The sequence below is a fragment of the Plecotus auritus genome, assembly GCF_963455305.1.
Source record: "Plecotus auritus genome assembly, chromosome: 10".
NCBI classification, from domain to species: Eukaryota; Metazoa; Chordata; class Mammalia; order Chiroptera; family Vespertilionidae; genus Plecotus; species Plecotus auritus.
In genome coordinates, this window is record NC_137785.1 from 4,164,702 (window position 1) to 4,182,114 (window position 17,413).

Sequence of the window (17,413 nt, forward strand, 5' to 3'; positions counted from 1 at the left end):
CCCGCCGCCGCCAGGGCCCGGGGCGGCCGCGCCCGGGCCCAGGAGGCGGGCCGCTCCCCCTCCGCCCCAGCCTGGCACGGAGCCCGCGCAGGGACCGGACCGCAGCACCCTCCTCTGGACACACCCCGGGCGGAGAAGGCGGGTGCGCCCGGCAGGAGCCAAGGGCACCTGGGACCATGGGAACACCCGGGGTCACACACACCAGAGCAGCCCGTGAAGTAAAATACAACAAAATGTTTAATGAGCAAATTCGTCTTAGCAAATATGAAACCGCCACAGAGAGGAGGAGGGGCGGGGCCGCGGGACTAGAGGAGAGAACAACTACGTTAAGAAACCAAGGGAGGACTAGAGGCCAAAGGGCTGGAGCTGCGGAGCTGGGGAGGGGGAGGGGGGAGGGGGAGGGGGAGGGAGGGCAAAGGGCCGGACAACAAAATTCAAAATAGTTTGGCCATAAAATATAAACACGCTGTTCCTACAGTGGAAAAGGAGGAGGGCTGGGGTGTAAGGGGGGAGAGGCTGTCTTGGGGAGGGGCTGTGGGGTCCTACCCCACCCTGCCGTGCACCCCTCCCATCCAGACCCCTTCCCTGTGTCTGTGGGTGCGTGTGTGTGGGGGCCGTGTGCACACTTCCCCATCCCCGTCCCGCCCCGCCCCCCACCCTTAATTGCTGCCATTCCAGTTGCTGCCGGCTGTCATTCGGCTGTCACTCCTCTGCCCATCGTCTTCGGAGGGGGAAAGAGGGAGGGGGCGTGGGGGAGAAGCCCCCAGCCAGCCCAGCCCCACCCACCCCCGCCGCCTCTACCAGAAGTCCCGGCGGTGGTAAGAGTCGGGGTCACAGTACTTTGTGACAACCACTCTGTTGGCGAACTTGCGGCCTGTCAGGCCCTGCATGGCTTTCTGGCAGTCAAACACAGAGGTGAACTCCACGAAGATCTGCAGGAGGAGAGGCAGGTGAGAGGCCGGTCCCTGTAGGCGCTAGCTGGCTACTCAGCCACCTGCCAGCACCCGCCCTAACCCGGGACTCACTGCATGTGTGGGTCATTACCCCACATGCCCTCCGGAACCCCAGGATCAAAGATCAGGAGAGCACGGAGCAGGTGTGCAGGAGAGAAAGCGCGGAGGCAGGCTCCCGGGGAAGAGGTCACGTGTGTGACTTCCGCTGTACCAAGCGGACCCGTCACCCCAAGGGCCATGCTCTCCCCAGACAATGGATGAAGTAAGGGGAGCTCAGAAATTAGGCTTCACACCCAGGCAGACACAGAAGAAAAAGTGGAACTGGGGCCTATTCAAGTGCCTGCTTGCTCGAACCACCAGTTTACAGAAGTGGAGGGGGGCTACGTGGGGGTTCTGGAAACCCCTAGCGCTTCAGCAATTAAAACGGCGGCAGGGGGACGCAGAACTGACCCATTATGAGCAAGTTTAAAAGCAAGTTGCACGATTCCTGGCTTGTACCCCGAAATGAACGAACTGCAGGAGACAGTTCTGAGACCAGGAGGAAACCCTGAGCAGACTGGGGCGGTCCTCGGGCTGGTTTTGTTAGTGACCGTGTTTAGTTCGTCAAGCAGTTCTCAACCAGGGCGACTGTGCCCCAGGCTCCGGGTGAGTCTGGAGCTGTGTTTTGGCTGTCACAAGGGGCGTGCGGCGCTCCCAGGGTCTGGTGGGTGGAGGCCCGGGATGGAGCTCAACATCGAACCACGCACAGCGCAGACCCCAAACCTAGCTGCCTCAGTGTCTCCGCTGAAACACGCCATCGCCTCTAGTCATTTCAGCAGAAAAGGGGACAGGGCGGGAAGCTGACTATAGACTTGAGGAAGGAGAAGTGGTTGGCAAGTGGAAGCTGCACTCTGAAACTGCTGTACATGTGCCACAACACAGCCCGACATACGACAGCACTCCGTCAGGCTGACAGTGTCTCTCTGCTTGCACATGTTCAAAAAGAATAAAAACAAAGTTTAAAAACAAAACAGGCCGATCCCCGAGACGAGGCGGGATCATTGGTTCCTGATGTTCAGTCCCCTCCTGGGCCAGGCTCCTGGCTCCATCCTAGTGCCACTGAGGGCACCAAGCGTGCTCCCGTTCCAGGCTGTGCGCCCGCCCCGGACCCCACCTGCCTGCTGCAAGAGCAGCGCCTCCTCTCAGGCGCCTGCGGCCACCTCTGGGCCTGACGTTCCCGTCTGAGCGCAGTGCCAGGGCCTGCGCCCTTCCCCACGCAGTGCCAGGCCTGCCTGCCTGCTGGGGCGCGAGAGGCACTCCCGGGTCCGGGGTGAGGCGCGCACCCTGCCCCCAGGGCACCGGGCTGGAGGTGACGGGACCCAGGGGGGCTCGGAAACCGGGTCGGGGAATCTGACACCTGACCGCGTGGCCTGTGTCCTCCTAGCAAGGCCCAGGAGCTGCGTGAGCGCTCTGGGGTAACCAGGGGAGTTGAGCGGGGTCGCTTAGAAGGGCACCCAGCACCCTGGAGGTGAGTGTGTAGGAGTGGTGACTATTTTTAGCACTCCCCCCCCCCCCCCCCCCCCCCCCCCCCCCGCCGAGGACGAGGCCAAGCCACCTGCACACAAGGTCACACAGCAGCCAAGCTCTGGGCCACAGCAGCCCCGCACCCGGCTGCCTGCGTGGGCCCTGGGTGCCGAGGGCCAGAGGAGGGCGTGCAGGCGACACGGAGAGTGGCGGGGCAGGGGCGGACGCACGCACCTTCCCGCAGCCGGGCACCTCGACGCCGTCCACGGGCCGGGGAATCTCGATGGACTTGACCAGCCCGTACTTGCTGCACTCGTCCCGCACGTCCTCCACGATCTCCTCGTACTCCTCGTCGTCCAGCAGCTCCTCGGGCAGCACCATGTTCATGAGGCACAGGACCTCCGTGGGGTGGCCGCCCATCTGCACCTGGGAGCTCATCAGGCCCGGCACTTGCAGGGTCACGGGGGTCTGGTTGATGGTGCTCTGTGGGGCGAGCAGGGAGGGGTGTCACGGGCCGCGCCCCCCGATGCCATCCATCCCGGCACACCGAGCCCCGCCCCTGCCCGCCCCCCGGCCCCCAAGCCAATGGAAGATGACGTGCCGGGAGGCTCACCAGCGTGGCATTCTTGGCTCCCACACTCGCCCTCTGGACCAGCAGTTTCTTGTCCCCCAGCTGCATCCCGTTCAGCCCCGCAATGGCCTATGTTTGGAGGACGACGGGTGGGGGGGCGCAGGGAAGAGGTATGGGTCAGGGCCCAGGAGCCCCCCGTGCCCCCAACACCACAGATGTGGGCATTGGTGGGGGAAGAGGGGAAGGCAAAGGGCTGAGAGCTTGAAGCTGGCCGGCCTCCTCCCGCCCATCCCGAGGGGAGACCTGAGCGGTAACACAGCAGGGCGGGGGGCCCGGGGCTCACCTGATCCGTGACGTTGATGTCCACGTACTCACAGAAGGCGTAGCCCTTGGAGAGCCCAGTGGCGCTGTCCTTGACCAGGTTGAAGGCCTTGAGAGGCCCGAAGGACGTCAGCAGCTCTTTTACCTGTGGGGGCGGCCGCCGCGCGTCAGGGTTTGTTCGGGTGAAGGCGGGGGGTGGGGGCAGGACGGCGCGAGGCCTACCTGGTCATCGTTCAGGTAGTTGGGTAAGCCCCCGATGAACAGCTTGTGGGCAGAGTCCGGGACCACAGTGGACACAACTCCTGGAGGGAGAAGGAAGGGACAGACTTGGATGCCCACCAAGAGGTTGCCACCGAACCCTGGGGAGGCGCAGGGAGAGGCCCGCCTTCCTCCCGGCCCGGTGACAGCTGGCAATAGAAAACGCCTTGTCCCAAGCCTGCCCAGCCCCCCAGGTACCTGGGTGACACGCCAGCATGATGCAGAGCACCAGTCCCGCCCAGGGGCCATGAAGACCCGAGCTCACACCCCACCTGCTGCCTGCGGCTATGGGACCTCACCCTACTGACAGGGTCTCAAAGATGCACAACCCCGTCTTCACCCTTCAACCTTACCCCGGCCCGCCCCCTGCTCCTGCACGTCACGCAGCCCCCCAGCCCAGACGATCTGGCCCCGGGCAAGTGTGACACTGGAGGGGTCTGCTGTGTCTGTCCCTGAGGTGCCCGGCTCCCTGGCGCCCAGTGGGGCTGACACAGCAGGGTCACGTTGGCTGAGTGGGTTTAGTGACGACTGTGCACTGAACTCTGGGCTCAGCGACATGTGCCGGCAGCCCCCGCCCCGCACAGTCTGGACAGAACCACTGGCCTCCCAGCCGGACCTGCTCTTGCCCCTGCCTCCCTCTGCAGCTCCCCCGAGTAGCTGCCCCCACCCCCTCCTGACCCTGGGCAGGTGAGCTGGGCTGGGGAACACACCCGAGACAGAGCCACCGCACCCCTGGGAGGCTGCGCTCCTCCCCGCGCCTGCCCAGCTCCTGCAGAAGTGCTGGCACCAACCCAGCCACCCCCAGACCCGCCTGTCCCAGGGGAGGAGCAGAGCATCCTGGGAGCTGGGGCCTCGGACAGAGCAGTCCCCACAGGGCGGGCACCTGGGTCCCATTCAGTCTACACCGCAATGCTCTCCACAGCCTACCCCAGCGCAACAGGGGTAAACTGAGGCACGGAGAGGGAGTGCTGGCCTGAGTTCACACAGGCAGGAAGAATGGGCTTCCAGGACCCACTCACCCAACTCCGCGGACAGAGGCCACGTCACCGGCAGGTGAGGCAGAGCCAGGTGAACCCCAGCCGCGGGGCCCAGGCTGGTACCTGCGGGCCAGGTGCCTCAGGGAAGTGAGGGTGCTGCGGACCCCCCAGGCAGGCCCCCTGGTTCAGGCCGGGATTGCAGCGCTGAGCGAGGCTCGGAGCCTCACAGAGGGAGAAGGTGGCACCTAGCACGGAGGGCGCATGGATGGGACGATCCGCACAAGCTGTGTCCTTCACCCAGCACCTGAGGGGGGCCCGGAGGCCCTCCATGGCCACCGGACTCTTACGCCGGGAGTGTGACCTCCCACGGTTCCATGGCCAGGAAAGGGCAATGCCGCCTGGGAACTCGGGCTGGTCTCAGCGCCCAAAACCAAGCCCCCGACGTCTGCCACCACCTGGCATAAGGCCAGGCCTCCACGCACGCCTGCGGATGCCCCTGCACCTGCTACCTGCCGCCTCCCCCCGAAGACCGCCTCCCCCAAAGGCCGCCGCCCCCCGACAACCAAGCAGTCGTTTCCGGCCAGCGTCCTCTGCCTCCGCCTCGGCCGGACCGGGCTGCCTGGTGACCGCTGGGCCTGGCACAGAACACCCTGCCCAGGAAGGGTGTGGGTGGAGCCCATCCCTGAGGCAGAGCGGGCCTCAGCCCTGATGCAGGGGAGCCGGGCAGCGGGCGGAGTTCACGCACCAAAGGTCACGTGTCTTCGGCTGCGCACACACCGGCTCTCCCCGCCCCGCTCTATGTCTTGCCTTACAGACTCGGCACAGGACACCAGCACTGACAAGGGCCGGCTTCAGGGGCCGCATTTCCGGGTCCCCGCCCCCCTGACGCGCGTCTAGCTTCAGCTTGTGCCCGCTGCAGAGATGAGGAAGCCGCCTCCAGGGGCCTCAAGTTTCCCCATCAAGAACGACTGCTGGCCCTGGCTGGTTTGGACAGAGCGTCGGCCTGCGGACTGAAGGGTCCCGGGTTCGATTCCTGTCCAGGGCACGTGCCCGGGTTGCGGGCTTGATCCCCAGTGGGGGGCGTGCAGGAGGCAGCTGACCAATGACTCTCCTACCTGTACCTCTCTGAAATCAGTAAAAATATACTTTAAAAAAAAAAGGACTGCTCAGTTTTAGGGAAATGCTTTTCCCTTCGGTCATAAAACCGACTTTCTTTTTAATAGAGAACAGAAAACGCATCATTGGCTTCGTTACAGAAAGAGGAAGACCCGAGGACGCTCAGCCTGTAGGCACATCCGCTCCTGCCTCCCCGCCCCCCTTTGTGCTGCTCAGGCCTCCACGCTCAGCCTCAGAAGGCGGCCCCCGGACAAGGACTGGGACCTAGTCCCGCGTCTCTGTGGGCGGGGGGGGGGGGGGTGGGGGGGGGGAGGCATCACCCAGGTTGGCCACTGCAGCAAGAGCAGCCTAAACATGGGCAACGCGTGGGCACAGCTGGGTGCCAGCAAGTGTTTATTCCTTTAAAATATAAAATTCACTTTTTATTTCAGAGGGAGAGAGCGGAACATTGATGATGAGAATCACGGATTGGCTGCCTTCTGCACGCCCCACACTGGAGATTGAGCCTGCAACCCGATATGCCGACCTCCTGGTTCATAGGTCGCCGCTCACCCACTGAGACCCACACCGGCCCCGGTGTCACCGGTGACCAAAACACCACACCACACCAGCAGTGCCTGACACAGGAGCTTTTTGGAGGGGGGGGGGGCCTCCCCAATGATAACTGAGCGGGACACATGGGTTTCCAGGGAAGAGCCTACCGGGGAGCGGCTCCCAGACCTGGCACTGAGAGGAGGTCAGTGTGCGTTACACCTCGTTTTCCAAAAAGTCGGATGCAGCCGAAACCGGTTTGGCTCAGTGGATAGAGCGTCGGCCTGCGGACTGAAGGGTCCCAGGTTCGATTCCGGTCAAGGGCATGTACCTTGGTTGCGGGCACATCTCCAGTGGGAGGTGTGCAGGAGGCAGCTGATCGATGTTTCTCTCTCATCGATGTTTCTAACTCTCTATCCCTCTCCCTTCCTCTCTGTAAAAAATCAATAAAATATATTTTAAAAAAAAAAAAGAAAAAAGTCGGATGCAACAGATTTACCCCGACGGCTGTGGGCAGCCCAGGAGACAAGCCGGCCCCCAGCCCGAGGCGCCGCCCTCTCCGGAGCCCACGTCGCCAGCACTCCGCAAAGTGCCTCGGAGCCCAGCCTCAGTGGGCACACCCACTGCCCCACCCCCAGGGCCGGCTCACCCCACGCAGAGCACACTCCAGCCAGCCCACCTCTGCAGCGACTCCCACGGCCTGAGGCCCAGCCCGGCGCAGCCAGCGGCATGGCTCCCCCCCCCCCGCCCCCCGCGGGCTCCCACAGGCCTGGGTCCTGCCCGACTCCAAAGCCTCGAGCTCATTTCACGGGGTGTGAACAAGCACAAAACCCCACTGCCCGGCCAGGGAAGGTCAGGGCGGGCGGCACACAGCCTCGGCTGCTGGCAAAGGTGTGGTCGCTGCTGCTCTCTAACCAGCGCAGGGTGGAACCTTCCAGAGAATGGACGGCCTGCGCGGCCTAAGCATCCCCTCTGGCCCCGCCCACAGGGAGGGGTGGCGGCCCAGGCCTGCTGCCACCGTCCAGCCGGGTGATGGGTGCACTCGCTGCGGGACAGGGTGGACGCGGTGGAGACGTGGGGTTGGTGCCCCAGAGCCCACGGAAGAGACAGAACTGGGGAGCACCTGGGGGTGGTCCCCAGGACCCACGTTGAAGCTTCACCTGTCACCAAGGAACAGCTCAAACTGGCCGAATCCTGTTTCCAAGGAGATACCGCAATGTCCTTGTAAGTCATACGTGTTACACGGCCCAGCATGCAGAGAACTGACCTCCAGTGCCACCCGGAGCCAGAGCGGGGACCGACCCACTCCATCCCCCAAACCTTCCCCACGGAAGGCGCTGCTGGGGGGAGACCGGCGCTTCCGCTCGCCAGCCTGCCCTTCCTCACCTTCAGCCCCGCCCTCCCCCCTCCCCCCCCCCCCCCGCGCCCCCCCCGGAGGCCGGTTTGAGCCTGGCCTCCTGTCCTCCTGCCTCCTGACCCCACCACAAAGCCCTTTCTCCCAGAAGCCGGCCTCGCAGGTTTTGGGGGCAGAAGGCTCTGAGGGGAACTGTGACAGAGCAGGGAAAGCTCGGGAAACACCAGGACCGGCAGAATCGGGAAACTGAGGCAGGCAGTTAACAGCAGTTTGTGTCCACCCAGCAAACCCCGTCTTCCCTACACCAGGGCCACTAGGGAGGAGGTGGACTGCACGTGTCCCCAGCCAGAGGGTGAACGGCCTAAGTAACCCCACTCTGGAGAGAGACCGGAAGTCCGCTCGAGTGCCATGCAGAGGAGGAGCCCCGTTTTGGTCCGAGCAGGAGCTGGAGAACATCCTATCGGTCCGCCCCAGAGGCCTGCCCAGCGCCGCCTTTAAAGCCCCTGAAGTGACGCCGTGCACTCTCCCTCCCAGGAGCACTCCCCTGCCAACCCCCGCTCCAGCCACAACCCCCCACCTCCAGAGCCCAGGAGACTTGCAACCGGGGGAGCCAGGGCTGACCCCTGAACCTGTCCAGAGCCCCGTTTTCTGAGGCGGCCCAGCCCCGGCTCTCCCGTGGCTTCCTCCACGCCCCCCACGCCCGTCCTTGCTGAGGCTCCGGGGGCCGTGTCTGCCGTGGTCAGTAGCTTCCTGCTCGGTCTCCATGGAGAGCTTTCCCTCGAGGACGAGAACCGAGGCCCGTGTGCCCAGCAGCACCTTTGCAGTTTAACCACATCAGCCGGAGGTCAGGGCCGTGAACCCCCGATGGCCACTCCTCCTCACCCCGTATCTCCAACAAACCCCACTTTGCTTCACGTTAAAAAAAACAAAACACAAAAAAAACCCCAATGTCCTGGAACTGTCTTCTGTGGTGTGGGCACAAGCCCCTGCACATAACCGACTGCGCACGCACTCACACACATGCACTGACACACACATGCTCACACTCGCACTCACGCATATACGCACTCGTGTGCACGCACTCACATGCTCACACTTGCATGCACACTTATATGCATGCACTCACACTGGCATGCGCATATGCACACACATGCACACTCACATGTATGCACTCATTTACTCGTGCACTCACATGCATGCACTCGCACACGTGCTCTTACATGCATGCACTCACACTCACACGCACATATGCACACACTCACGCTCACACTCACATGCACGTACACTTACATGCATACACTCGCACACACACGCATGCATGCACACATGCACGCACTCGCACAGGCTCACACACTCGCACTGACGCGTGCACGAACACACTCGTGTGCATGCGCGCGCACACTCGCACGCACACTGCCTGGGCCCCAGAGCCGGACCCTCACTTCCCACGCCTGGCTGGGTCCTGGCCCCGCCACTGACAAGCTGGGCTGTGCACCCTCGAGCAGACAGCTCTCCCGCTGGCCCCGTGCCACCTCTGCCAAGCGGGGAGGCCCCCAGCTCAAAGGTCTGGGGGGCGGAGGAGACACGCCCACAGCACTCCCTCTGCTTCCCAAGCAGCCAGCTGGGCTGGAGCAGCCGGGCCGGGAGCCCACTCACCAGGCACGTAGACGGAGGGGTTCTCCGACATGCCGGGCAGGGGCTGGTAGTCGTGAGGCCTGCGGATCTTCAGCGACTGGCCCTGGAAGATGATGCCGTCGAAGGCCATGGCCTGGGTGGTCTCGTCCACTGAGCGGAACTGAAGGAAACAGACCGGGTGGAGGGGCGGGCTGAGCGCCAGGGACACCGGCAGGAGAGCCCCACGCCGACAGGGCCGCCACGGAGCTGCAGCCACAGCGGCGCCCGCGACCTGCCCCGCCCCGCTCACCTCTAGGAAGGCAAAGTTCTTGTCCTGGTTGATCTGCACAGCCAGGACGGGGTTGCCCGGGGCCTGCGTCAGTCCCCCCAGGCGCATCTGGGCGTTAAAGAAGTCCATCATGGCCTCCTGCAGAGGGAAGAGGAGACAGGGAGGGGCGGGGAAGGGGGTGGAGAGAGGAGGGGGAGGGTGAGAGAGGGAGACACAGAGGGTTTGGGGGGAAGGGGAAAGGATAGGGAGGGGGGGATAGTGGAATAGGGTGGGGACAGAGGTCAATAGTAGGAAAAGCGGGAGGAGGATGAGAGAGTGGGGAGGGGCAGCAGAGGCGCCGAGGGCCAGGTGTGGGGCGGGCCAGGTGTGGGGCGAGCCCCAGGGGCCCAAAAGAAGAGAATTAGGGTTCAGGGTCAAGTGCAGGAAACGATGGCCACAGGGAGAAGACGGAAAACAAGAGAGGAAACAAGGAGACAGGACACGGAAGAGAGAGAAACGGCCGGTGGCAAGAAAGAAGAAAATGGCAGGAGTGGGGAAGCAGCGGCAGGCAGGAGGGACCCGAGCGGGACCCGAGTGGAGAGAGTGGGAGGGAGGAGCAGAGAGACAGGGAGAGGACGGGGAGGGGAGCGCGGGAGGGGCGGGGGGGGGAGGGAGGAGAGAAGAGTGATGTGGAGGGATCTGGCCCTGGAGTCGGGGGCTGGTTCATCAAATGTAGCAAAGTGCAGGTTGAGAAAGTCAGAATGGACCTTACTTGCCTTCGCCGACGGTAGCAAACTTTTTGTTGCTACGAGGGATCTCAGCCCCACAATATTTCACTTTAAAGAGAAATGGAAACAACTCTTTGATCTCGGGGTTCTCAGGGGTGCCACGGGAAGGGGTGGGGAGAGGGGGAGAGGAGCGTGGGGAAGGCGGGGAGGTCAGGGCCATCAAAAATAAAAGAGCAGCGACCACGGGAGGGAGGGAGAGGATGGGGACAGGCGGCAGAGAACAGAGGCGTGTCGGAAACTGAGGGCGTGCGTCTGTGTGTATGTGTGTGTGTGTGTGTCGAGTCTCCCTCTCTGTCTCTCTCCACACGGACTCGGATGCGTGGATTCGTGGTTCGTAGGTAAGTTATGTGTGTGCTCGATCCATGGGTTTGGAGGAGGGTGGGGAGGGGAGACGGGTGAGGGTAGAGGAGGGAGGGAGGGCCACCCCCAGCCCGGCCCCTGGCTGGCTCAACTCCATCGTCCGTCTGGGAGGGGGCCGGGGGGTCTTGCAGGAGCAGAGTCTGACCCGTGCAGGTAGGGGAGGGGTGGAAGGGGAGGGGAGGAGCAGGGGGAGGGGGAGGAGGAGGGGAGGGGCACGGCCAGGGGGGAGGCAGTACCTCAGTGATGCCGAAGGGGATGTTGCCCACGTAGAGGCGCCGGGCCTGTCTGGTCATCTGGCTCCCCACAACAGGCACCGGCGTCGGGGTCACAGCCAGACCGTCCGGGGTCATGGTGGGGAGGAGGGCGGTGGCTGGAATCTGACCCGCAGCTTCAGGAGGGACAGGAAGGATCAGCGGGCAGCAGGACCAGCCTGCACCGGCTGCCCTATTGCTCCCCACTTCCCGGCCTCAGGGGGCTCCCTGATGGACCCGCGGCCTTAGGAAGCGGGTCTGCTGCAGGCGCCCGCTCCAGTGCGGGGGGCTACCGAGGGGTGCAGACCCCATTCCCTCCCCGACAGTGGGGGGCCTCCAGCCCCTGGCCCACGCCCGGAGCCCACCTTGCATGGCCTTGTACTGCATGGGGGTGATGTGCTCAAAGCCGGGCGGCGGCACGTCCCAATATTTGCGGACTTTCTTCTTCTTCTCATGGCGGGGGGAGCGACTGGGGAGGGCGGAGGGGAGAGCGGGCAAGCCCCCTCAGTGCGGCCGCAGCGGGCTGCCGGCCCCATACTCCCCTGGCTGCCCCCAGTAGCTCGCTCTCTCCGGAGGGAGAGGGTCTGGGTCGGGTTGGGTGGCGCCCAGGCCCGGGGAGGGGCTGGTTTCGAGGCAGGTGCTTGCCCAGGGCTGGCCAGGATGGGGCGGGTGCGCGGGGCGGGTGGGAGGGGGTGGCCGCGGGGTGAAGGGGCAGGAAGAGCAGCTCACATCAATCCACCGTGCTCCTCTTTAGCGCCTCTGGTCAAAGGTTTGCTGGGGGCAGGAGGGAAAGGCATGGGGAGGGGTGACTGGGGACCTGGTCTTCCCCACACACCACACCCCCGGGGCACAAAGCCCCAGCAGGGCAGGACCGAGGTGAACCACAGGGAGGCCCCCTCGGCCCTGCCGTGCCCCCGAACCCCACACCAGGAGAGAGGAAGTGAGGAGGGAGGAAGGCCAGGGGACCACTTTCCAGCTGGAGACTGAGCAGAGGGACGGGACTTCCCCACCCGCCCCCTCACCTAAGGGGCAGGAGAGCGAGGGGCGCCTGGAGAGGGAAGAGGCGTTAGACACCCACGGCCCACGCCAAAGGGGGGGGGGGGTCCTGGCCCTCTGAGGTCTCCCCCTTCCGGGGGAGCACAGCCTCGGGCAGTCCCGCAGGAGCTCAGAGAGGGTGAAGTAGGGGTGGCCTAGGGTCAGGGATGGGTGGGGCAGCCCCTCACAAGGAAGACAGATCCCGCTCCAGGTGGGAGGAGCCAGAGCCAGGGCTCCCCCCTCCGCCGCCCGCGCTGGCCCCCCAGCAGCCCCATCGGGGCCCAGCCTGGTACCTTCGTCGCCGCCGGTCCCGGGATGCGCTCCGCTGGTCCCGGTTGCGCCTGTCGCGGCTCCGGCTGCGGCGCTTGCGGTCCCGGCTGCGTGAGCGGCTGTGGCTGCGCTTCCGGTGCCGGTTCTCCTTGTCTCGCTCTGGGCAAGGGGGGAAGGATGAGCTGCGGGAGGATGCGCCCTGCCCGCCCACACACGGGGGGCCATGCCCCAGCCCCAGGGAGGCCACCCCCCTGCTGGGGCCAGGATGCGACCGAGGAGGGGAGGAGCAGGCTGCCTGGGTCCAAAGTCAGTCCAGGGGCCTGGGACCCGGGACGGGAGCCGGTTACCTGCGGGGACGGGCCTGGAGGTGCCCCCAGGGTGCAAGGTACCTGAGCTGCTCAGGAGGAGCTGGGGAGCCAGAGAAGACAGAGGGACTGGCGCCTGGTCCCCTCCAGGCTGAGGGCCTGACCCCAGGGTCGTCCCTGCGAGGAGCAGGGCTAGAGGCTGGGGAACCAAGAGACCCAACGATGTTTTCCCGGAGGGACAGGCGGCCCCTCGGGAGAGACGTCCTCGTCACCCGGCGCACCCGCAGCCCCACCCGCAGCCCCACCGGCAGGCCCCCGGGAAGCCCAGCCAGGCGCCCTCCCGAGGCCCCTCTTCCTGTCCCCGCAGACCTGAACCCCAGACCACCCCCTGCCTCTGAGCCAAGTGCACAGCACTGGGGGGGGGGGGGGGGCGCTTTCGCTGAACACCCAGGAGGTGACACAGAGCTCCCTCACCCCGTCTTTGGGGCGGCGCCTGGGAGGGGAGCACACCCTCCCAGCAAGGCCACAGCGCCCTCTGCTCCCCAGGCTGAACCCCGAGCATGGGGAGCGCGAGCTGCAGCCTTCTACTTAGCCCTGGATTGAGACCCTGGCTCCTCCACCCTGTCAGCCCCCTGCCCACCCCCCCCACCCCCCGTCAGCCTGCTCCTGGAGCTTGCGCTCTCGGGGCAGGGGTGGCGTCGGCGGGCCTGGAAGTGGCCCTCGGCCTCACCCACTGCTTGCCGTTACTTTCTGATGTAATTTATTATGAACGTTTTGTGCCCACACCTCAACTCGTCACTGACACCCCAGAAATACGCGCCTACGCAAGGGAAGACAGCAGCAAGCACAGGGTGCTCCCCAAACCCAGGATCGGGCTAAATACACTGAGTGGCCAGATGAGGATGATCTCTGAACGCATAGTAACCTGGCCACTCAGTGTCTATCCTATATAATAAAAGGCTAATATGCAATTGTCCCCTCGACCAGGAGTTCAACCAGCAGGCAGGCCGGCCAACCACCCAAGTCCCCTCCCCCTGGCCGGACCCCACCCATGCACGAATTCATGCACTGGGCCTCTAATGTGTACACACGCCGGCACTGAGTGACCAGGTTATTATGCCTTCAGAAATCATAATAATCTGGCCACTCAGTGTAGTTCACTCGCCCTCAATCCTACTACCACTTTGGGGAAACCCTGCTGGGGGCTCGTGTCACAGGGAAACTGAGGCACGGCGCTCCATGACTGGCCCCAAGGCCAGAGAGCAAGGAAGCGGAGGAGCCGGGACGCAGCCTTGCCGTGTCAGGGAGCTGGGGCAGCAGCAGGCCCCTCCCCGGCTCTGCCAGCGCCTCTGCCGGGGCCTGGATGGGCCACTAGCGACTATGGGGTTACCTCCTCGATGGCAAAAAAGCAGAAATGACCCAAAAAGTGGAAGCAGGAGGGGAGGGTCAGGCCGAGGCCTGGCAGCACTCAGGGACTCGGGCTCTGTGCCTGAGACGGGAGGCCGGCTTCCAGCAGCCAGGGTCTCCCCGCCGCCCAGGCCGGGGCCCACCGCGGAGGCAGGGACACCTGCGGCCTGGGAGGCGAGCAGGGCATGGCTTCCCTGCAGACACAGGTGCACATGGTCGGGTACAGTCGGGAGGGGCTGGGCTCAGAGACAAAGACCCACAGATGGGCAGCACGTGGGCAGCGCGTGCCCCTGGGCACGCGGATCCTGGGCGCAGGGAGCGCGGGTGTGCGAAACGCTGTGGCCACCTGGCGGGCGCAGCGACCCCAGCCCAGGGCGCGAGGGCTGAGGGCCGGGCCTGGCCTCGGGTACCAGGCGGCAGCACTGGGGCAGCACGGGCTCCCCAGCCCCGCGCCGTCCAAGCGGCCCCACGGCCTTGCGCCAGCCGCGCCGGGCAGTCCGCTCTCCTGCTCGGCACCTGACGCAGCAGCACCCACCCTCCGACACGCGCTCCCCCTCCCAGAGGCGCTGGGACGGGCAGGGGGTGTCTGAAGGCGCCTTCCCGGCGGGAGCCTCTGCGAGCGGAAGGCCTCACCCCCAGGCGGGAGTGCAGCGAGAAGCCCCCCTCGGGGCATTCAATGTCCGCACCTGCACCCACGTCACCCGCTCATCTCGGCCCTGCGGGCCAGGCCCGGGAAAGCCCTCCCCCTCCCCCTCTGCGAACTGAAGGCATCCCGGCCTCGCAGGCTGCCAGGCCCACCCGCGAGGACCGCGCAGAGAGCCCAGAAGGCCGGGCACGCGGTCCCCTGTGCCGTCTTCCCCGCCTCCCTCCCTAACCCCGCAGCCCGTGCCCAGGGGAGCATGGCCACCCCACAGGAAGCAAGCAGAAGACGGGGAGCCCGGGAGCCCTGCTCCGCTTGATCAGCGGGTCCCGCACAGAAACGCAGCCCGGGCGCTGGGTCCACGGGACCCCTCCGGGCGCAGGCCCCTCGCCCAGCCCCCTCACCCCCGACTCGGGCTGGGCCCAAAGGGGCATCGGCCCCCTCCTTCAGCCCCTCACACACGGGCAGGAAGCCTCAAGCTCCCACCTGCCCGGCCCTGTGTCTTCGCTCCCAAACCGAAGTAATGAGACAAGAGGGACTTTTCAGACGTCTAACGGGTCTCCCGACTCCAAAATCCTGGGAGTCTTCAGCTGCTCGGCCCCGCCCGCCTCCACGGTACCCAGCTGGGCCGGGGCCCCTTCTTTTCAGAGCCTGTTTCCCCGCCTCTACGTGGAGGTGTTTACAGTCAGGGACCCCCATCTGGGACCGGACAAGACTTGGAGTTTGTGTCTAGCGGGGGAGAGACGAGGGGCTAACACTCCGCCGCCGCGTACGCGTGGGGCACATCTTTAAAAAAAAAACACACCAAAAACACAAGGCGCCCCTCTTTCACGAGGCAACCCACGTCACACGCCGTGACCCGAGGTCTCCCAAGAGCGTGGACCCCCCGCGCGGACTAGTCCGCAGGCCTCAGCACACGTGGCGGCCGCGGGGGGGAGGGAGAGCCGGTCCACGCCGCGGCCGTGCCCGTGCCCACGTGAAGTAGGGGGGGGGGGGGGCCCACAACCGCCATTTTGGAACAAAGGGGGCGTGGAGAGACCCGAGCCGCGGACCCGGCCGGAAGCGGAAGTGCCTCGGCCGAGGAAACGAGGGATCCCGGGGCCCGATGTATATACGTGTGTACACACGCACTCTCCTCCCCGCGTTAGTAAAAATAGATCCGGAGGGGACACGCGGCGGGCCCTGGGCTGCGCCGCCTCCGCCCAGGACTGAGCGGAGCGCAGAGCAAAGCACGGCGCGCATGCGTGCTGCCCCGCGCCCGCGGCCCCCTCCCCGGCCGCGCGCCCAGGCACGCCGGGCGGTCACGTGAGCGAGGCGCGCGCCGCGGGACGGTGGGGGTGGGGGTGGCCGCGCGGCCCTGAGAGGAGGGGAAGCGAGGGGGAAAATGGCGGGGGACACAGAGGAAGGCCAGGGGCCGCCCCGCCCGCCGCCCCGCGTTCCCGGCGCCCTCACCTTGCTTATTCTCGTTGAGCTGCCGCTCGAACTCGTCGAAGTCCGACATGCTGAGGCGGCCGCGTAGGGCCCTGTGCAGCTCTCACCTCGCCTTGCCGCCCGCCCGCTCTAGCCGCTTCGGCTACTTCCGCCGCTCGCTTCGGCTACTTCCGGCCGCCTCCGGCGCGCCGCCGCCTCCTGCCTAATCGAGCCCCGCCTGCCCCGCCCCGCCCCGGCTCCGCCCCTCACCCCGCCCGCCCGCCCGCCCGCGAGGTGCCCCTTCCCCAGAGCCTGGTCCCGAAGAGCGTCAGCTATTTCCGGACCGTAGAGGCAGGAATCGGGCGCAGCGGCTTCGGCTTATTCCGAAAACGCCCGAAGCGAGGGCTTTGCCGGGTTCTCAGGTTGTCGTAACTTTTCGGAAATTAGATCGTCCACGTTCGGGTGCTTCCGTGAGTCCTCGCCTTCCTCGGCGTCCAGCGCCCCCCACCCCTGCCAAGGGTTCGGATTCTTCCGACAATTCAAACCGTCCGTCTTTGGCCGATTCCGCAGGGGCACCCAGCCCTACTCCGCCGGCCCGGTCCGAACAGTCCGCAACTTCCGACAGGCCTAACCGTCCTGGGACTCGGCACTTCCCGAAGGTTCCCGGTGTTCTCCCTCGGGCCGCGCCAGGGATTAAGCTGGATTCCAAGCTTCGGCTCTTTCCGGAGATTCCACTAGCTCACTCCTCCCCTCTCGCAGAACTTCGGCTCTTTCCGCCACCACTTCGGGGAAGGACAGCTTCGGCTTTTTCCGTCGGTGCTTCGGCTCCTTCCGGCGTCGGGAACCGAAAAGGGAGGGAGGACGGAGACGAGGTGGGTCAAGGGAAGGGATCCGGGGAACGGGCGGCGTCCCGGATCCCACCTGGCGCTCCAGGTGGGGGAGTGGAGGAAAAGAAAGGCCGAGCTCGTGGAAGGCTTAAGAAGGTGGCGCGAGACAAAAGCAGCCAGCGAGGTGACGGGTGCGCGCGGCTGCTGCGGAGGTTGGCAGCGCGGCTTCGTGCGCCTGCGCAGAGTGGACGCGTTGGGGCGCGAGATGGACTTGTGCGCCTGCGTAGAAGTCGGCCTTAGGCGAGGCTTATCCGGGCCCTGGGAGGGAGACGGGTCCCAGCATCCTCAGTGCGCGTGCGCGAGACTTTCCCTTCCCCCAGCGTAAGTTCCGAATTCCTGACAGTTAAGCGAGGCCGCCCTCTGCTGGTTGCCGTAGCAACCGTTTCAGCTCCGCGCTGTCCTGCCGCCGCGCAGGCGCAGCAGGCTGCGTAGAGGACACTCCAGGAGACAGTGTTGAGTTACCGCCTCCCGGCCCGAGGCACCTCTCAGAGGTTCCCCGTTTCCCCCGGGGGCCGCCCCCGCTGGAGGTCACTGAGTCCCTCCTCTTGCCGCCGGGCCGGACCGCCCAGCGGGTAGTGTTGACGCCTTTTCCCC

At 65.5% G+C, this 17,413-nt stretch overlaps 1 protein-coding gene across 4 annotated transcripts; it reads right to left on the minus strand.

Annotated features, from left to right (window-relative positions):
- Positions 1-219: 219 nt before the first annotated feature.
- On the minus strand, positions 220-16,198 carry U2AF2 (U2 small nuclear RNA auxiliary factor 2). Of its 4 annotated transcripts, none has more exons than XM_080645261.1 (12): positions 15,975-16,198; positions 12,194-12,329; positions 11,595-11,639; positions 11,231-11,334; positions 10,851-11,002; positions 9,509-9,625; positions 9,241-9,379; positions 3,571-3,674; positions 3,371-3,493; positions 3,070-3,156; positions 2,691-2,939; positions 220-932 (listed from the first exon to the last, which is right to left on the minus strand). In XM_080645261.1, exons 1-12 carry the CDS (start codon positions 16,021-16,023, stop codon positions 798-800), a joined length of 1,440 nt encoding a protein of 479 aa, XP_080501387.1. In that variant the 5' UTR covers positions 16,024-16,198; the 3' UTR covers positions 220-797. The 4 variants fall into 4 exon arrangements, with proteins under 4 accessions (XP_080501387.1, XP_080501389.1, XP_080501388.1 ...); XM_080645263.1 differs by having other exon boundaries at positions 3,571-3,650; positions 15,975-16,165; XM_080645262.1 differs by having other exon boundaries at positions 3,058-3,156; positions 3,571-3,650; positions 15,975-16,165.
- Positions 16,199-17,413: the final 1,215 nt, after the last annotated feature.